The following is a 16,879-nucleotide window of genomic DNA, read 5'->3' as shown; positions in this document are numbered from 1 at the left end:
CACTTTCAACTAAGAGAAAAATGTTTCAATCTCAGCAACAACAGTATCTGATTGATGACATGTGGTTAAGCAAGTTCGGTGTATCATTCACTGAACATGCCAATGATGTACAACAATTGGAAAGGAAACGTGATGATTACTTTAGTGAACTACTAAAATATAATAGCAAATATGGTAGTTTTATTAACTCATATGAGTCGATTGCGGCGCCACTGCCGCCACCAGCATTGCCGCCACCACTGCAGCCACCACCATTGCCACAGCCACCACCATTGCCGTTGCCACCACCACCACCTTGTCCGGTTCAAAGCCATAAAAGGACTTTATGGTCGAAGGAGGAGCACAATTTGTTTATTCATGGACTACGCCAATACGGAAGAGGAAAATGGAAGAGCATATCAACAAATGTGCTTCCATCAAAGACACCATCACAAATAGCAAGCCATGCGCAGAAATATTTCCTTCGTCAAACAGCTTCAGAAAAGAAAAGAAAGAGTATTCATGACGACAACAACAACAACATTAACAACAACATGATGATGATGGAACCTAATCATAATCACAATCATCATGCTATAGTACCAATAGAGCCACAAGAATTGTCACATGCAGCAACAATGAATAACCTTGCTTATACACATGCAACAACAACAACAAATGCAGAAGCTTTGAATAGTTTGGTGGCTGAACAAATAGACGATGCACATGCAGCAACAACAAGTGCAAATCGAGTGAATAGTTTGGGTCAAGAAATAGAAATAAATGATGATATTGATTGGAATAGTATTGATTGGAATAGTATTGATTGGAATGTTGAGCAAGAATTCCAATTCCAAGAGAATTGGGACATGATAGAGGAAGAAGATCACAATCAATTCATGAACTTCAATGCATGATTATATTATATGAATTATAGGTTTCAAATATACAATGCTTTCAGATTCTCCAACTCTACTTTCAACCCATTGTCTCAACAAAACTACTCTATGAAACGATTCTAAGTGTTCTTTTTTGTTATGTTATAATTAGCATTTTTTTTTAGTTTTTTAACTTGTTTTGCAGATTTTCAATGTAATCACTTTTAATTTCTTTTTTTTATTTCAAGATAATGATTATTCTAATGTTTAGATTTTAAATAATTCATCGATATAATTTTTAAAGATACTATAATATTTGAATGATGTGTAGATTGATAATATTTGAGTTAAATGTATCTAATTTGAAAGGAAAGTATGTTTTTAGTAAAAAAAATAGAAATTACAAATAATATCAGGAAAATAGAACAAATAATAGAATTAATTTAATAATAAGGGTTATATTATGTGCTAATTTGATGGTGTGGAAGTGTTTTATTGGTTGGATGTATTAGATACGTGATAATACAAGTAATTATGGTTAATCAAATACTTAAGTAGTTTGTATTATATCTTATAACTTGTATTATAAATTTTGAATTCAAAACCATCTGGTACATTTCAAAGTGTAGAATATTACTGGTTTTTCGCCACTGCGCAAGTTGGGGATGGAAGCAATGATATGATAAAATAACTTACAAAAAAAGCTTAATATAATAATTTATGACCTTATAAATTCTTTAGTTTATATATTGGAAAAATACTTATTGAATAAATGACTAATAATGTTTACTCAAATGTAGCATAGTAGAGGTGGTTATGATTTAAAGAATAAAAAAATTAAAGCACCCATAATAGAATATAATATAATGAGGAAAAAATGTGCTTGGGAAAGTCATCCATGATTTTATTTTACAATGGTTACTTTGAGTCACTCCATTTTATGCTAATTTGGGAGACTTTAATTCACATTGTTGAGTTGTTTAATTAGAAGTTAGTTATACATAGATGTATTATCTAATCTATAATAAGTTAAGTTATGTCAGATTTTTTCGTAAACAGATTGCACTTAAACTTTTTTGAAATTTGAAAAATCTATTTAGTTTAAATGAGTATTTCTATAAGTTGAGCTTAATGGTACCTATTGACCTGGATTATATTTTATGTATTTACATTAAATACTGGTTAGAAAATCTTGATTACTCATAATTATCTAGTTGAAGTATGATTGTCTAATGTGAGTAAAAATATATAAGTGATTGTGTTGGATTAATAATGATATTTTTAAATTGTTTCGTCTGGCCCATAGATATGTGACATAGCACACATAATAATAAAATTAGAAACAATAAAAACATTTAATAAGGACAAATGCAAAGATAGAAGCAAATGCTTATGAGTAGGATGCAACCTCACCCTTTTATTCATTTTGGCCCGATCATTCAAATATGGTTAGGTTTTATTAAGTCTATGAATGAGTTTGAGTTAAAAAATTAATTCAGTCAATTTTTATGGTTCACTAAGCTCGTCTCATGATTATTAATTTATCAAATTTATATATGTTTATTCAATTGTATACAAAATAATGATATATCTTTAGCCTAAAATATAATTAAACCTTGAACCTATTTAATCATATATATATATATAAATAAATGATTATTAATATATATTTTTGAGACTAATTTATCTAAAAAAAATATGTACCGTACTTAATTGAGTTTGGATTCAAAACTTGGCATGATTGATATTTAGAATTGAGTTAACATTCAAATATAGGTTTGAATTCAAAAAATAATTTGACCAATATTTAAGACTTGGTTAGGGACAAATTTCCTCGACCGACACCCCTACTTTCTAATAATTATCAAGTGTCTTATTAAAACTGTCTTATAATAAGGATAAGAGAAAATTAATGTAATTTTTTTTCAACAATATGAAGTTGCAAAAATAATTTATGAGTGATGATAAATATCATGATATACATGTAGCTACCCAATGTTGATAAATTTATTTTTTAATAAATGTTTTATATATTATGATTATTTTATTATTTTGATATTATATATAATGTATTTTGTTATTATCTCATAAGTTTAGTTATTGAACTATATTGGAAAATTTATCATATGCTATTATTATTATTTATACAAATAATTAGTTTTATCTATATATTGATTAAATATAAATATATAAGTAGAGTTGAAAACTCATAATATCTATAGATACTCACTATCTACATGGATGATCACACATAGAAATTAGTATAAGCAGAGTAACTAACCACTACCATTACATTACAAGTCTATCCCATGTATTTCACTTTATAAACAAGAGAAAATAATATTTATGATCTGTCAACGTAAATATTTATATTCAATAAGTATATCATTCACTTGAAAAGTCAATAATAATTAAACATAAATAATGATAATGTAATGAATATTGAATAAAACTTTTACACTCTGAGTGTATATATTTTCTCTAAATAATAAGAGAAAAATGTTATTACCAAAAAATGAACATTCTTAATAAGACTTTAGTTTAGTAATATAAGACTCTATTAAATCTCTATATAAATCAAAATATCAAAAATTTGATTCATAACAGTGACACTTGTTAGGATGAGTCACACATTTCAAGAGAAATTATTTCTAGATGGTAAGATGATAACTTTGGTTATGAAAAACCAAGGCAAGACATAGATGAAATACAAAAAATAAGAAAAAAGATGCCATGGTTGAATTTTGAAATAATAAGATTTCATTTATACCAAATTTCAAAAACTAAACATAGTATATTACATTTCATATGCTTGCACCATTGACTAGCTAGTCTAATTCACATTTACAAATATCAACTAATTTAAAAAGTGCGAGGTGAGGGTTTTAAAGACTAATAAAACTTGTTCTCAAAATACAATATATATTGGAATATAAATGATATTTTTAAGTTTGCAATATTTATTGAGAAATGTATCATCATGTATGTCTTTTATATAATATATTGCATCATTTAACTATTTACTCTCTTAAAAAAAATATAAATGAATGATTAGGGGTGAGCAAGATTCGGACTGACTCGTAGACTCGTCTCAACCTGATGACTGATGGACGGGTTTGACCCGTCCAAATCAATAAAAAGGACAGGTTCGAGTCTATGTACATGTCATCTGATCCGTCCCTTATAGTTATATATCAAAAATGGTTGAATAGTACATATCAATACTTATTATGTTCTACTCACATAACTCAAATACCTACAGACTCACTCATATGATTCTTATTCCTTAAATTTTTTCATTGTTTGATTCTCCTAGATAGTGAAGGACTGTTGCGACGAGAGTGAAAGATACTGCGACGCTTAAGAGTTAGTTATTTTTCTTCATTGTTTGTTTTTTCTCTTTAAAGTTGTTTATGCTTATATTATTGCCTATGATTGCTAATCCCTAATAGCATTCAACCCGTCTTCTTCATCTTTTTTCCATTATTTTCAAACCACTCTCCAATCCATAATAGACCGTGGTCCTTTTCCTTGGTAGGTAACTGTACAGATTCTAAACTTTTACTTTCACAAAATACAAAATTTAAAACATAAATTTCAAAATAATTGGTGCCATTTATTTATAATTTATGTGACAAACTGACTATCTTGGTTTACTAGGTGTGTAGGTGGTTAATCATTCTTTTATATAGTAAAACTTTATTTAAACAAAATTAATCATTAATTTATAATAGTTATTGCATTTTGTGTCAAAATAAAATTTATAGTGACACCAGCATTTTAGAACAAGAGTGGAGGTCAAAAGGTGTCAAATATTCTGTCTATGTGCTCCTTTTGATTCAATATTTGTTTACACAAAAGTGATGCATATTTTATTTAACTAATTTTCTGACTATATAACAACAATAATTAAACATTTCAATTCTCACGTGTTTTTTTTTTCATTTACAAGAACATTTCAGCTTATGTTGACACTTGACAATTTAAATTGTTCTAAAATTTTCAATGTCTTCTATAATTTTCAGTCACGTAAGTCTGATAGTTTTAATTCTGAATGATGCAATTTACAGTTTGTAGTTTATATATTAATGTATGTGAGATGTAGGTTTTAGTTGATGAGTTTATATATAAATTATGATAATTTTGATTATGCATGCTTAAAGGTTTAAGAGAAAAATATATTTTTGTCATTTGTCCGTTTCCAACCCGAACTTGTCCCTATTTTAACCCGTTTTATTTTGGACTCGTCCCTCATGCGTCACATCCTAATTAGGGACATGTTCAAATTAAAAATCAATATTTAAGGATGATTGAGGGACATGCTTAACCCGTCTACTCTCATTCCTATGAATAATAAATGATATATTGAGTGAATATATTACATTCATATTTATTGAGGGTTTGGCCTATAATGATTCTACTGAACTTGAAATAGTGTTATTGTTTAAAAAATTAAACCTTTTTAACTCAATGCACTACAAGAAATTTGTCATAGAGAATAAAACCGTAGGTATAGATATAATATACCTATGGATGTTAAATAAATCATAGGTATAGATGTAATATAGTTATGAATGTCTAAGTTGATAACTATATGTATCAGTGACAACAACAAACCCGTATGTAAAAATATATATACCTATAGTAATTAAATAAAGTGTAGGTATTTGTGTAATATGACTATAGATGTTTAGATTGGTAACTATTTCTATTAGTGACATAATATATTTTATAGTGATATAGTACAAGTAACAACGAACGTTGCTTGCTAAACTGGGACATGAAATGAGACACACTTGAAAACAAGTGATCCTAATACACATGCTTTTGTCTTGTCCAATTTCATCTTTTGTGCACTCTCCACACTCATTGGACCATATAACATATGCATGATCTGAATTTTATATACACCATCTCTAACAATGTTTTTTTGTTGTTGTTGTGCTATAACCCCACTACTGTGTATCATGATTATTTACTTGATTTCTTTGTTGGATTTCATTTTGAACCTTTTTCCTTTTGCTAGAAGGATTTTGTAGATCCATCACTTGTTATGACTATGCTCTAAGCAACTTTGAAATCTAAGTGCTTCATTGTATCACAAAAACATCAAGAAAAAACAAGTTCCCCAAGCAAGGAGAAAAATTATTGTGCAAACTTGATTTATGCCTCTAATAATTAAAGATCATTTCTTCTCGTTTTTTCTTGATAAGGTCACCATAAAAAATGGATAAGGGTTTATGGTGCACAAGTTGAAAATTTGGTCAAATAAAAGTCACAGAAAGATATGGAGTACAAAATTACACAATAACATAACAAAATAAGAGACAAAGAATACAATTAATTCTTTGACAAATATTTATCTTATTTATTTCCTCATTGTTAAAATTACATTTGTAAAATGTCAAAATATAAAACCTTTATACTCATAATCATGCTAACACATAACAAAATGTTGGAAAACATACCACTTCAAGTGCACATGATTGATACAACACTATTGTGTATTGAAGTCCAAATAAATTTTATCTGATATGAATAAATAATAGGTTAAGATTATCATAATGTTTATCACCATTTTGTAAAACTCCTTAATGACACACAAAACTACTTCCTCTTTATATCAATAATAGCAAAATCGGCATGAATATAAATTTATCAACTCTTTCCAACATATAGAAGGGCCAATACTGAACATGGTATAGCAAATAAGCTTAATTATGAGTATTTTGAAATGGAAAGTTATTGAAGTATCTTGTTGTAATGTGTTGTTTAAAGCAGAATAAAATAAGTGTTATTCGGATTATTCTTATTAGAGCCATATTTGTTATGGTTGTATTGAAGGAGGAATGCTTCACCAAGAAGCTTCCTGAAAATTGATATCATCAAGGCATTGAGAATATTATTTTAGAATTTGAGTTCAATCTAAACAAACTTAAAAAAAAGATAAAGATAAAATTAATAAGTAAATCACAAATTATAGAAATTATGATATGAAATTAGATATACAAATAATATTGTATCTATCTCTCAGTAATTGCCATGAAAAATTATCTATCCATAATCTATTTATCTTATACTTATCAAATCAAATTATCTATCTATATTCTATTAATCTTATACTTATCATATTTATTATCTATGTAAACCTCACCTCAGTCTCTCCTATAAATTGAACCCTTGGGTGCATTATTGCTCCATTGCCAAACACTTTCAACTAAGAGAAAAATGTTTCAATCTCAGCAACAACAGTATCTGATTGATGACATGTGGTTAAGCAAGTTCGGTGTATCATTCACTGAACATGCCAATGATGTACAACAATTGGAAAGGAAACGTGATGATTACTTTAGTGAACTAATAAAATATAATAGCAAATATGGTAGTTTTATTGACCCATATGAGTCGATTGCGGCGCCACTGCCGCCACCAGCATTGCCGCCACCATTGCAGCCACCACCATTGCCACAGCCACCACCATTGCCGCTGCCACCACCACCACCTCGTCCAGTTCAAAGCCATAAAAGGACTTTATGGTCGAAGGAGGAACACAATTTGTTTATTGATGGACTAAGCCAATACGGAAGAGGAAAATGGAAGAACATATCAACAAATGTGCTTCCATCAAAGACACCATCACAAATAGCAAGCCATGCGCAGAAATATTTCCTTCGTCAAACAGCTTCAGAAAAGAAAAGAAAGAGTATTCATGACGACAACAACAACAACCTGAACAACAATGTGATGATGATGGAACCTAATCATAATCACAATCATCATGCTATAGTACCAATAGAGCCACAAGAATTGCCACATGCAGCAACAATGAATAACCTTGCTTATACACATGCAACAACAACAACAAATGCAGAAGCGTTGAATAGTTTGGTGGCTCAACAAATAGATGATACACATGCAGCAACAACAAGTGCAAATCCAGTAAATAGTTTGGATCAACTAATAGAAATAAATGATGATATTGATTGGGATAGTATTGATTGGAATGTTCAGCAAGAATTCCAAATCCAAGAGGATTGGGACATGATGGACATATAGGAAGAAGAATTCATGAACTTCAATGCATGATTATACTATATGAATTATTGGTTTCAAATATACAATGTTTCAGATTCTCTAACTCTACTTTCAACCCATTACTGTAACAACAAAACTACTCTATGAATTATAGCTTTCAAATGCAACCATTCTAAGTGTTCTTTCAGAAGCATTGTTTTGCAGATTTTCAATGTATTCACTTTTAATTTCTTTTTTTATTTCAAGATAATGATTATTCTAATGTTTAGATTTTAAATAATTCATCGATATAATTTTTAAAGATACTATAATATTTGAATGATGTGTAGATTGATAATATTTGAGTTAAATGTATCAAATTTGAAAGGAAAATATGTTTTTAGCAACAAAAAAAATAGAAATTACAAATAATATCAGGAAAATAGAACAAAGAATTGAATCAATTTAATAATAAGGATTATATTATGTGCTAATTTGATGGTGTGGAAGTGTTTTATTGGTTGGATCTATTAGATACATGATAATACAAGTAATTATGGTTAATCAAATACTTAAGTAGTTTGTATTATATCTTATAATAAGTTGTATTATAAATTTTGAATTCAAAGCGTAGAATATTACTGGTTTTTCGCCACTGCGCAAGTTGGGGATGAAAGCAATGATATGATAAAATAACTTACAAAAACAGTTTAGTATAATAATTTATGACCTTATACACTCTTTAGTTTATATATTGAAAAAACACTTATTCAATAAATGATTAATAATGTTTACACAAATGTACCATAGTAGATGTGGTTATGATTTAGAGAATAAAAAAATTAAAGCACCCATAATAGAATATAATATCTAATAATGTATGTGATTAGTGAAAAGGTTTCGATGTAATATAGTATAAGAAAAATTGTGCTTGAACAAGTCCTACATTTTTTTTCCAATTTGAGTGTAAAATGTATATACTGATAGTGTAAAGATTTATACGTATGCACTTCATCATCCACCATTTATTTGGATTACTTTTTCTGTAAAGTCAACAATAATAAAAAATCAATGGTAATGATACAATGATAATGTATAAAACTCATACACTATCATTATATAAAACTCATATAGTGTCATTACATATACCTTTTTCTCTTTCAATTTATGGTGCTATGTGTATTTCACGGTGTGCATCTCTGCACACCCTCAACTTTTTTAAGGCATGTTGGTGTATTACTTTTAATTTTATAAATCTATTTTTTTTTGTTAATGACGTTATGCAAGACTCTTTTGAATATACATAGAGGGAAAATGTCAAAAATTTATTTTTTAAGAGCAACACTTATTGAGAAAACTACATACTCTAAAATAGATTCGTTATACTGAGTGATGAGGTAATAACTTAAAAACAATGCAAAATGTAGATGAGTTGAGTTTTGATATCATAAGATTTCATTTGTACCAAATTTAAAAAATCTAAAAGAAAACATAATATAGTAAATTTCATATACTTGCACTATTGAGCAGTCTAATTCACAATTACAAATATCAATTAATTTAAAAAGTGGGAGGTGAGGGGTTTTAAGACTAATAACACTTCTGCTCAAAATACAATCTATATTGGAATACAAATGAATTTTTAAGTCTCCATATTAATATTGAGAAAAAAAATGTATACATTAATTATATATGAATTTTATACACTAATATATTATGTAATTATTTATTTTCTTAAAAAATAATACAAATGAGTAATGAATTATGTAATATTTGAATATAAATATTAACAATAATAATTTATGAATATTATATTCATATTTATTTAGGGATTTCACCTATATTAGGCTTAAAATGGTTTTGATGTTTAAAAAATTCAACATTTTTTAACTAGATGCAATGGTAAACAACAACATAAACATTTTTAGAGCATAACTTCATAATTTTGGAGCAACAACATCTACATTCATGAAAAATATTCAAAATTGGATTAAGAATTCAATAAATAGATTTTCCCATAGGTATTAAATTAAATTTTTTAATGGTCCTCACTTGATCCTCATTAAACCAAAAGATCAATATTAATATGTGTTGATTCAAGTACTCTCTTAAGCAAAGTTTGAAGTTCGAATATTGTGGATGAAAAAATAATCGCTGAGAGATTTAGTCTTCATATATTTGTGATGTTTTCGGCTCAAACATAATTATCTCATGTGCGAGAATACTTGTGAGAAATCAAAAAATCAATTATTCAATTATTGAGAGTAAAACTTATGAAGAGCCACAACTATACACTCTATAAGAGATTAATAAGGACCATGTCGACCCTATTGGATCCGACCCATACCCATAGACTCGAGGGAGAAGGAGAGGAGAAGAAAAGAAAGGCAATGGAGTAAGTGAGAGTGTGGTTGCAGAACACATAATAAACAATGAAGTTCCTTTCTATCATACTCATAGCAGCATTAGCCATAACTGCCACATCATCATCATCATCATCATCATCATCCTTCGCCGAATGGGAGATCCTCACCAAACACAATTTCTCTTCTCAAATCCGTCTCCATCCTCATATCCTTCTTCTCCTCACTCTTCCATGTAATTTTATTTATCTTTTCATTTCTCCTTAATTATTTGTCCGATACATGTAGCCGACTCCACTTAGCGAGATTAAGACTCGGTTGTTGTTGTTATATCTGTTTTTTATATTTCATTTCAATTGCTTCATTCCCAACACCCTAATTTCATTTCCTTTTGTTAACAGGGTCTGGCGAGTCTCGTTCACTTATGAAGGATCTCTCACATTCACTCATAATTCCTCGTAATCAACAACAATTTCAATCACTGAAACTCATGTTATTGCATAGAAACACTGATAAGATTTTAGCTGATTCTATAGATGCTAACACTGATCATGTAACAGTTGTTTATTTTCATCACTCTATATCTTATAAATATAGAGGAAGACTCAAAGCGGAAAATATATTGTCTTCTTTGTTTCCTTATATATCACTTTCACCTGAGGAGGTTCCTCTTAAATCACTCAACACTCATCAGGATTTGTCAAGGTTCCTTGATTCAACTGATAAGGCTATAGTTCTTGTCGATTTTTGTGGATGGACACCAAAGTTGCTGCGAAAAACTAATATAAATGGAACCCGGAGTCCTTTCGCTATGCACGGTGAGCGAGTCTATATGATATTGTTTTCAGCTACAATATGAATATTGCATAATTGATAGGACATTGCGGCGTTGTTTGATCAATGCAATCGACCCTACGGTCCCTATCTATTTAGTATTTTTTAGTGTGTTTGGCACGATATTTAGCTAGCTTAGAAGATAGTCAAGTAGCTCATTTGACTGAAAATAAGCTAGTAGCTTGTAAGTTTGTATTTAATAAGCTAATAGTTGTAGCTTATAAACTGGGGGCTTATGTTGTTATCCTGTCAGCTAATCTTACCAAACTGTTCCAACTGGATCAGCTAGCGTATGAGCTTTCAACTTTTAGTTCCTAGCAGTATTCAGCTAGTTTAGTTGTCGCAACCAGAGCCTTGGTTGTTGTTTTTGTTATTATTGATGACAATGCTATTGGTAAAACATAAAGTCGACTTTCTCCTTGTAGGGGGATTTAGTGGAGACAATGATAGAATGTCGTTTTCAAATTCAAGGATGAAGATTAACCAGAAGGTGTCTGGTATTATCTAAGTGCATGCCGATAAATATTTTGAGCTTAAGTAATAAATTCATCATTTCATTGTTTTTCTGTTTTCTTTATATAAATGATCAGAGGGGAGTATGTGCAAGGCTGATCTCAGCATCAATAAAGGGTTTTTCGAAGCTCCTTGGCTTGGGGAATTCGCCTCAGTAAATGATGGGGAGTTCACCTCTTGTACATCTGAAGAATTTGAGCGCTTTCATTCTTTCTACTTAAAGTTCATGACTTCTGTGAAAGAATTCTTTCTGCCTCCAGAACGGCATAGATTTGGTCTAGTTTCAGATAGGTCGATGCTTTCATCCCTAGGTATTGGTGATTCTGGTTTATGGTTTGCAGTTCACTACATAGCTGGATGCTCATCTTGTTCGACCATTCTTAAGGAAGAGAATGACTTGAATTATGTTATGAAGATGGACAATTATTATGTCAAGGAGGTATTTTAAAACTTTTCTAACTTTTGCTTCTTGTCCCTGTTCTTTTTCCATGCTATTTGTTGTGATGTTATATTTCGTTGTTCCCATATCCTGTTTCTAAGATCATCTCTGCTTATATTGCTGTGGATTACTTTATTTTATTCAACTGATGACTCATTCACCACCAATATGCAAGTATGCATGTTTCTTTAGATTAACTCATCCATTTTTTGGGACTCACTGTTTTGTTCTTTATCGTTTAGCTGGAAGGTAATGGACGTGATCAAGAGCCGATTTTACCAGTAAATAAGCCATCGGTACTTCTATTTGTTGATAGATCATCTGATTCCTCAGAAACTAGGGGGAAAAGTAAGGACGCACTTGGTGCTTTCAGAGTGTTGGCACAGCACTATCATGTTGCGGATCAAACAGTTACGAAGAATAATGAGAAAGTTTATCATATTCAAGATCACCGTGGATTGAAGAGTACATCTGACCATCCTAGGTTAAGGCTGCCTGTGACAGCTCAGATAAATAAACTAAAGGAGAAAATGTCTTCCATCATGATTATAAACGGGGATAAACAAGTTAGTTTGGATAGTGTAGCTTCAGATCTACAAGCAAGTTCTTTGAACGAGATCTTGGGTTACCTTATCCAGAAAAAGAAGGATAAAAAATTAAGCTCCCTTGCTAAGGATTTAGGTTTCCAACTTTTATCTGATGATATTGACATCAGGACAGCTAATACACAACAATCACAGTCAGAAGTTCAGTTAAACCAAATTCCAACAGAAACGTCTCAAGAAAGCCATACAAATACTGTAAAACTGGATGATGACCCATATACACATGCTGGAGAGCTTGAGGAAAATCCCAATTTGACTGAGTTACCTGATCAGCATAATGAAGTGAAGACACCTTCCATTGTCACAAGTGAAGAGATAAAACCTGTGCAATCTGAAGAATCAGTCGCAGATCATGAACTTTCTACTCCAAAAGTTATTAAATCTGAAACAGATGGTTCTTCAGATGGAAATAATTCCGGCAGAGAGGAGGCCCATTTACTTGGTTTTAATGGTTCCTTTTTCTATTCGGATGGTAATTACCAATTACTTAAAAGGTTAACTGGTGGTTGTAGGCTTCCATCTTTGGTTATAGTTGATCCATTATGGCAGCAACATTATGTTTACCCCGAAGAGAGTTTTTTTGACTTTTCTTCACTGGATGATTTTATTTCCAAGTTTGTTAACAGAGTCCTGCTTCCATATCAGCGGTCAGACCATATTATTTTGAGCCAAAGGGAAGCTACACATCCTCCTTTTGTTAATTTGGATTTTCATGAGGTGGATTCTATACCCCGAATCACAGCTCATACTTTTTCTGAACTTGTTATTGGTTTCAACCTGTCTAGCAAAGAAAACATTTCTAATGCATGGAATAAAGATGTCTTGGTCTTGTTTAGCAATAGTTGGTGTGCTTTCTGCCAGAGAATGGAAATGGTTGTTCGTGAAGTATATCGGTCTTTCAAGGGTTATGTGGATATGTTAAAGAATGGATCTAGGAATGTGAAAGGTATTTCTGAACATGCTAAGACATTCTTATATTCCATCCAGTTGTAATGATTGATTAGGGTAGAGGAGTGGTTTCTGGCTTTGCTTTTGGTGAACTGTTCTCTGGCTTGTAGTTTTATATATTAGCAATTAACTATTCCTGTTTCTTTGGTGCATGTTGTCCCTGACATCTGTCAAAGTTACCAAATTGATTGTTACTTGATCATGCAGTGCCAAATTTCACTTGTAGTTATTTTCTTTATAAGACTCTGAACCATTGATCTTTCATGAATCTCAATGGGTTGTATCTGTTATTTGAGGTTATTTTTTGGAAGACTTTTGCAATAAAATGCTAGATATAGTCTCTAATAGTTTGACAATTGATTGTTACATACTTACATGACAGAAAGCTTGGATTATGTTACCATGAAGCTTCCATTAATCTACTTATTGGATTGTACGTTGAATGAGTGTGATTTGATACTGAAGTCAGTAGGCCAGGTACTTGTTAACTACGTTTTATGGCTGTCCCCTCTATCTTGTTTTTGTATTCATCATCTATTATTGTCAGACTTTTGTAAACATTACAAGTTATCTAGTGGAATCTATTTACTATTTACTTAGCAACATATTGCTCACCTGTCATTGTTGTTGAGTGAAATGAAGGAGATGAATTGTCAATACGTTTCTGCATAACATAGACATGGGCAAATCCAATAATCTTATGCAGTCCAAAATACCAATAAATTGTCATGTACTAAACAATAAAATGTCTGGCCTGCCATTTTGAAAATTTATGCGGTTGAAGGTTTTGGACATTATAGCTCATAATCCATGGTTGATGTTGTTCGGTTTACTTTTAATGCAGGGCGAAGTTTATCCTGCTCTGGTTTTATTTCCAGCAGGAAAGAAGCAACCTCTTCTTTATGAAGGAGATATGGCAGTGGTTGATGTTATGAAGTTTGTGGCTGAGCATGGAAGTAACTTTCATTATCTTATCAGAGAGAAAGGTTTTCTTCTGATTGCTGTATATATGTGTGACTCACTGTGACATATTGAATATTGTACATATGTTTTTATTTAAAAGCATCTCAATCAGATAATATTGGGGTCAAACTTGGTTCTCACACTTTCTTATGGTCATTGCCACATCCCTCCTCTCTGTTTTATAATGTTATTAGGCTCCACCCAAAGAGGAACTTACACTAGCAGAGTCATAGACTTGTAGCTAGTGTATCTTCTATTGCCTTCTGCTTCTTTCAGAATATCATCATTTAGTTCTTTTTCTTCTGGTTTGTGAAATATTAAAACTATGAATTTCTAAGTTCTTGATTTTATTTCATGGTTCCAGTAGCAGTTCTATGGCGATCTGAAAGAGTGGTCAGGAATCAGAACTTGGATGATACTTTGCAAACTGATATCCATGACGAATCACTTCACAAACGCAACAAATATCATGTAGCCCCAGGTCATGAGAGGATGCCGGAGCAGATGGTCAAACCTAACCTGATGAATTCACCTGTTGTAACTAATGGACTGCATGAAACATTGCCTCAGATCATGATCGGTTCAGTTCTAATTGCTACAGAAAAGCTTGTAGGGAGTCGGCCATTTGATGGATCAAAGATTGTCATTGTGGCAGCTGATCACATAACTGGATTTCAAGGTCTTATCATTAACAAGAATATAGAATGGTCTTTTCTGCCTAAATTGGAAGAAGGCTTTGAAAAATTGAAGAAGGCCCCTCTATCCTTCGGGGGTCCAGTTGCGAAATCTGGAATGCCACTTTTATCCTTAACTAGAACAGTTTCCGGAAATTCTTTACCTGAAATCCTGCCTGGAATTTACTTCCTTGATCAGGTACTGACAATTCAGAAAATTGAAGAGCTGAAGACAGCAAATGAAGCAATTGGTGATGATTACTGGTTTTTCGCTGGGTACTCGAGTTGGGGATGGAAGCAATTATATGATGAGATAGCTGAAGGAGCTTGGAACTTGAGTGAGGATGGAGCTAGACTTTTAAAATGGCCTAGACTATAATTTATTCACCATCTTCACTGTACTAATAGTTTTTCTGATCTCCTTCTCAGTTGTAGAAACAGTTTACAAAAAGCATAATTCACAAAAGGGAATTTGGAAAGGCTGACAAAGAATTACTTATTTTTATAATGACGACTTAGTGCACGAGGCTACTACTGGTCTTGAAATGGTAAATCTACACAACCTTATCCTAGCAGTAGAGAGATTATTCTTAATATTCAACAATCTTGCAGTTGCACCAAAATTACCTTCTTATTATTTTTTATAAGAATAACTTAGGAAAAAAAAGCTGAATATACTAATTTATAATTTTATAAACTCATTTGTTTGAATATTGAAAAAACACTTACTAAATAAATGATTAATTAAGTTTAGTCAAATGTACCATAGTAAAGTAGCTATGGTTTAGACAATGAAAAAAAATTAAAGCAGCCATAATAGAAAATAAGTGATTAATGAAGAGGCTCTGAGGCAATTAGGAATATGTGTGCTTGGGTAAATCATCCATGATTTTCTTTTTGAATTTTTAATGATTACTTGAGTCACCTAAGGTGTGTTTTTACTTGATGTTGTGCTACACTTTAAGCCAAGAAGTTGAGTTGCGTGAACCTTGATTTTACATTATATGTTTGACTTTAACCAAATAGGTGGGTATAATTAGCAAATCCCTAATTGGCTTAAGCAAAAATTGTGAGTAAATAAGATTATTCATTATGTGAATTTAGCTTAATTATGTGTGTTGAGTTCAAATATCTAGAAATGTAATTGTGATAAATAATAGATAAAAGTTGTGGCAATTGTTGAAAACACATTGGAAGAAGATAGATGATATTTAAAAATAGCAAATAATATAATAGTTTAATACATATGTGAAAGTTAATAGTTTTTATAGTCTTATCATTTAATTGTCCATGTTAATTATAATTGAATATTAAATAAAAATATTTCACATAAGCTATATATGATTTCCTTACATATTTTTTTTTAAATATAAATATTAAACCCATAATATAATATAGAAAAAATTAAGAACTGATAATAAAAAAGTTTTTTATACTATCATTATATTATTTATAATTCATATTTAATTATCATTTACTCTTCTATATAAGTAAATAATATAAATAAATAATAAATGATATACCAAATCTATATAGATTTTTACACTACAATATATAAATCCTTACCATGCTAATACACATATCATTGCACTCATATAATATACATCTATATATATATATATATCTTTACACTCATACATTATACTAAAATATATAAAATCTTTACAAA

The 16,879-nt window shown here is 30.6% G+C and overlaps 1 protein-coding gene across 6 annotated transcripts; it reads left to right on the top strand.

The window, feature by feature from the left end:
• Window positions 10,201–15,718, top strand: LOC109325662. 6 transcript variants are annotated; one of them, XM_019558154.1, is made up of 9 exons: window positions 10,201–10,469; window positions 10,636–11,052; window positions 11,494–11,565; window positions 11,659–12,020; window positions 12,263–12,431; window positions 12,525–13,585; window positions 13,955–14,050; window positions 14,418–14,559; window positions 14,901–15,718. In XM_019558154.1, exons 1-9 carry the CDS (start codon window positions 10,304–10,306, stop codon window positions 15,587–15,589), a joined length of 3,174 nt encoding a protein of 1,057 aa, XP_019413699.1. In that variant the 5' UTR covers window positions 10,201–10,303; the 3' UTR covers window positions 15,590–15,718. The 6 variants fall into 6 exon arrangements, with proteins under 6 accessions (XP_019413699.1, XP_019413697.1, XP_019413696.1 ...); XM_019558152.1 differs by having other exon boundaries at window positions 12,263–13,571; window positions 13,956–14,050; XM_019558151.1 differs by having other exon boundaries at window positions 12,263–13,585; window positions 14,904–15,718.

The sequence above is a fragment of the Lupinus angustifolius genome, chromosome LG13 (assembly GCF_001865875.1).
Source record: "Lupinus angustifolius cultivar Tanjil chromosome LG13, LupAngTanjil_v1.0, whole genome shotgun sequence".
NCBI classification, from domain to species: domain Eukaryota; kingdom Viridiplantae; phylum Streptophyta; class Magnoliopsida; order Fabales; family Fabaceae; genus Lupinus; species Lupinus angustifolius.
This window is presented reverse-complemented; position numbering and strand designations above follow the sequence as displayed.

What these genes read in the sequence shown, in the direction of transcription:
- LOC109325662 (XM_019558150.1), top strand. Translation starts at nt 10,304, where the DNA reads ATGAAGTTCCTTTCTATCATACTCATAGCAGCATTAGCCATAACTGCC. An exon ending in GAGTCCTTTCGCTATGCACG is followed by an intron (nt 11,053 to 11,493) that starts GTGAGCGAGTCT and finishes TTCTCCTTGTAG; the next exon opens with GGGGATTTAGTGGAGACAAT. An exon ending in GATTAACCAGAAGGTGTCTG is followed by an intron (nt 11,566 to 11,658) that starts GTATTATCTAAG and finishes ATAAATGATCAG; the next exon opens with AGGGGAGTATGTGCAAGGCT.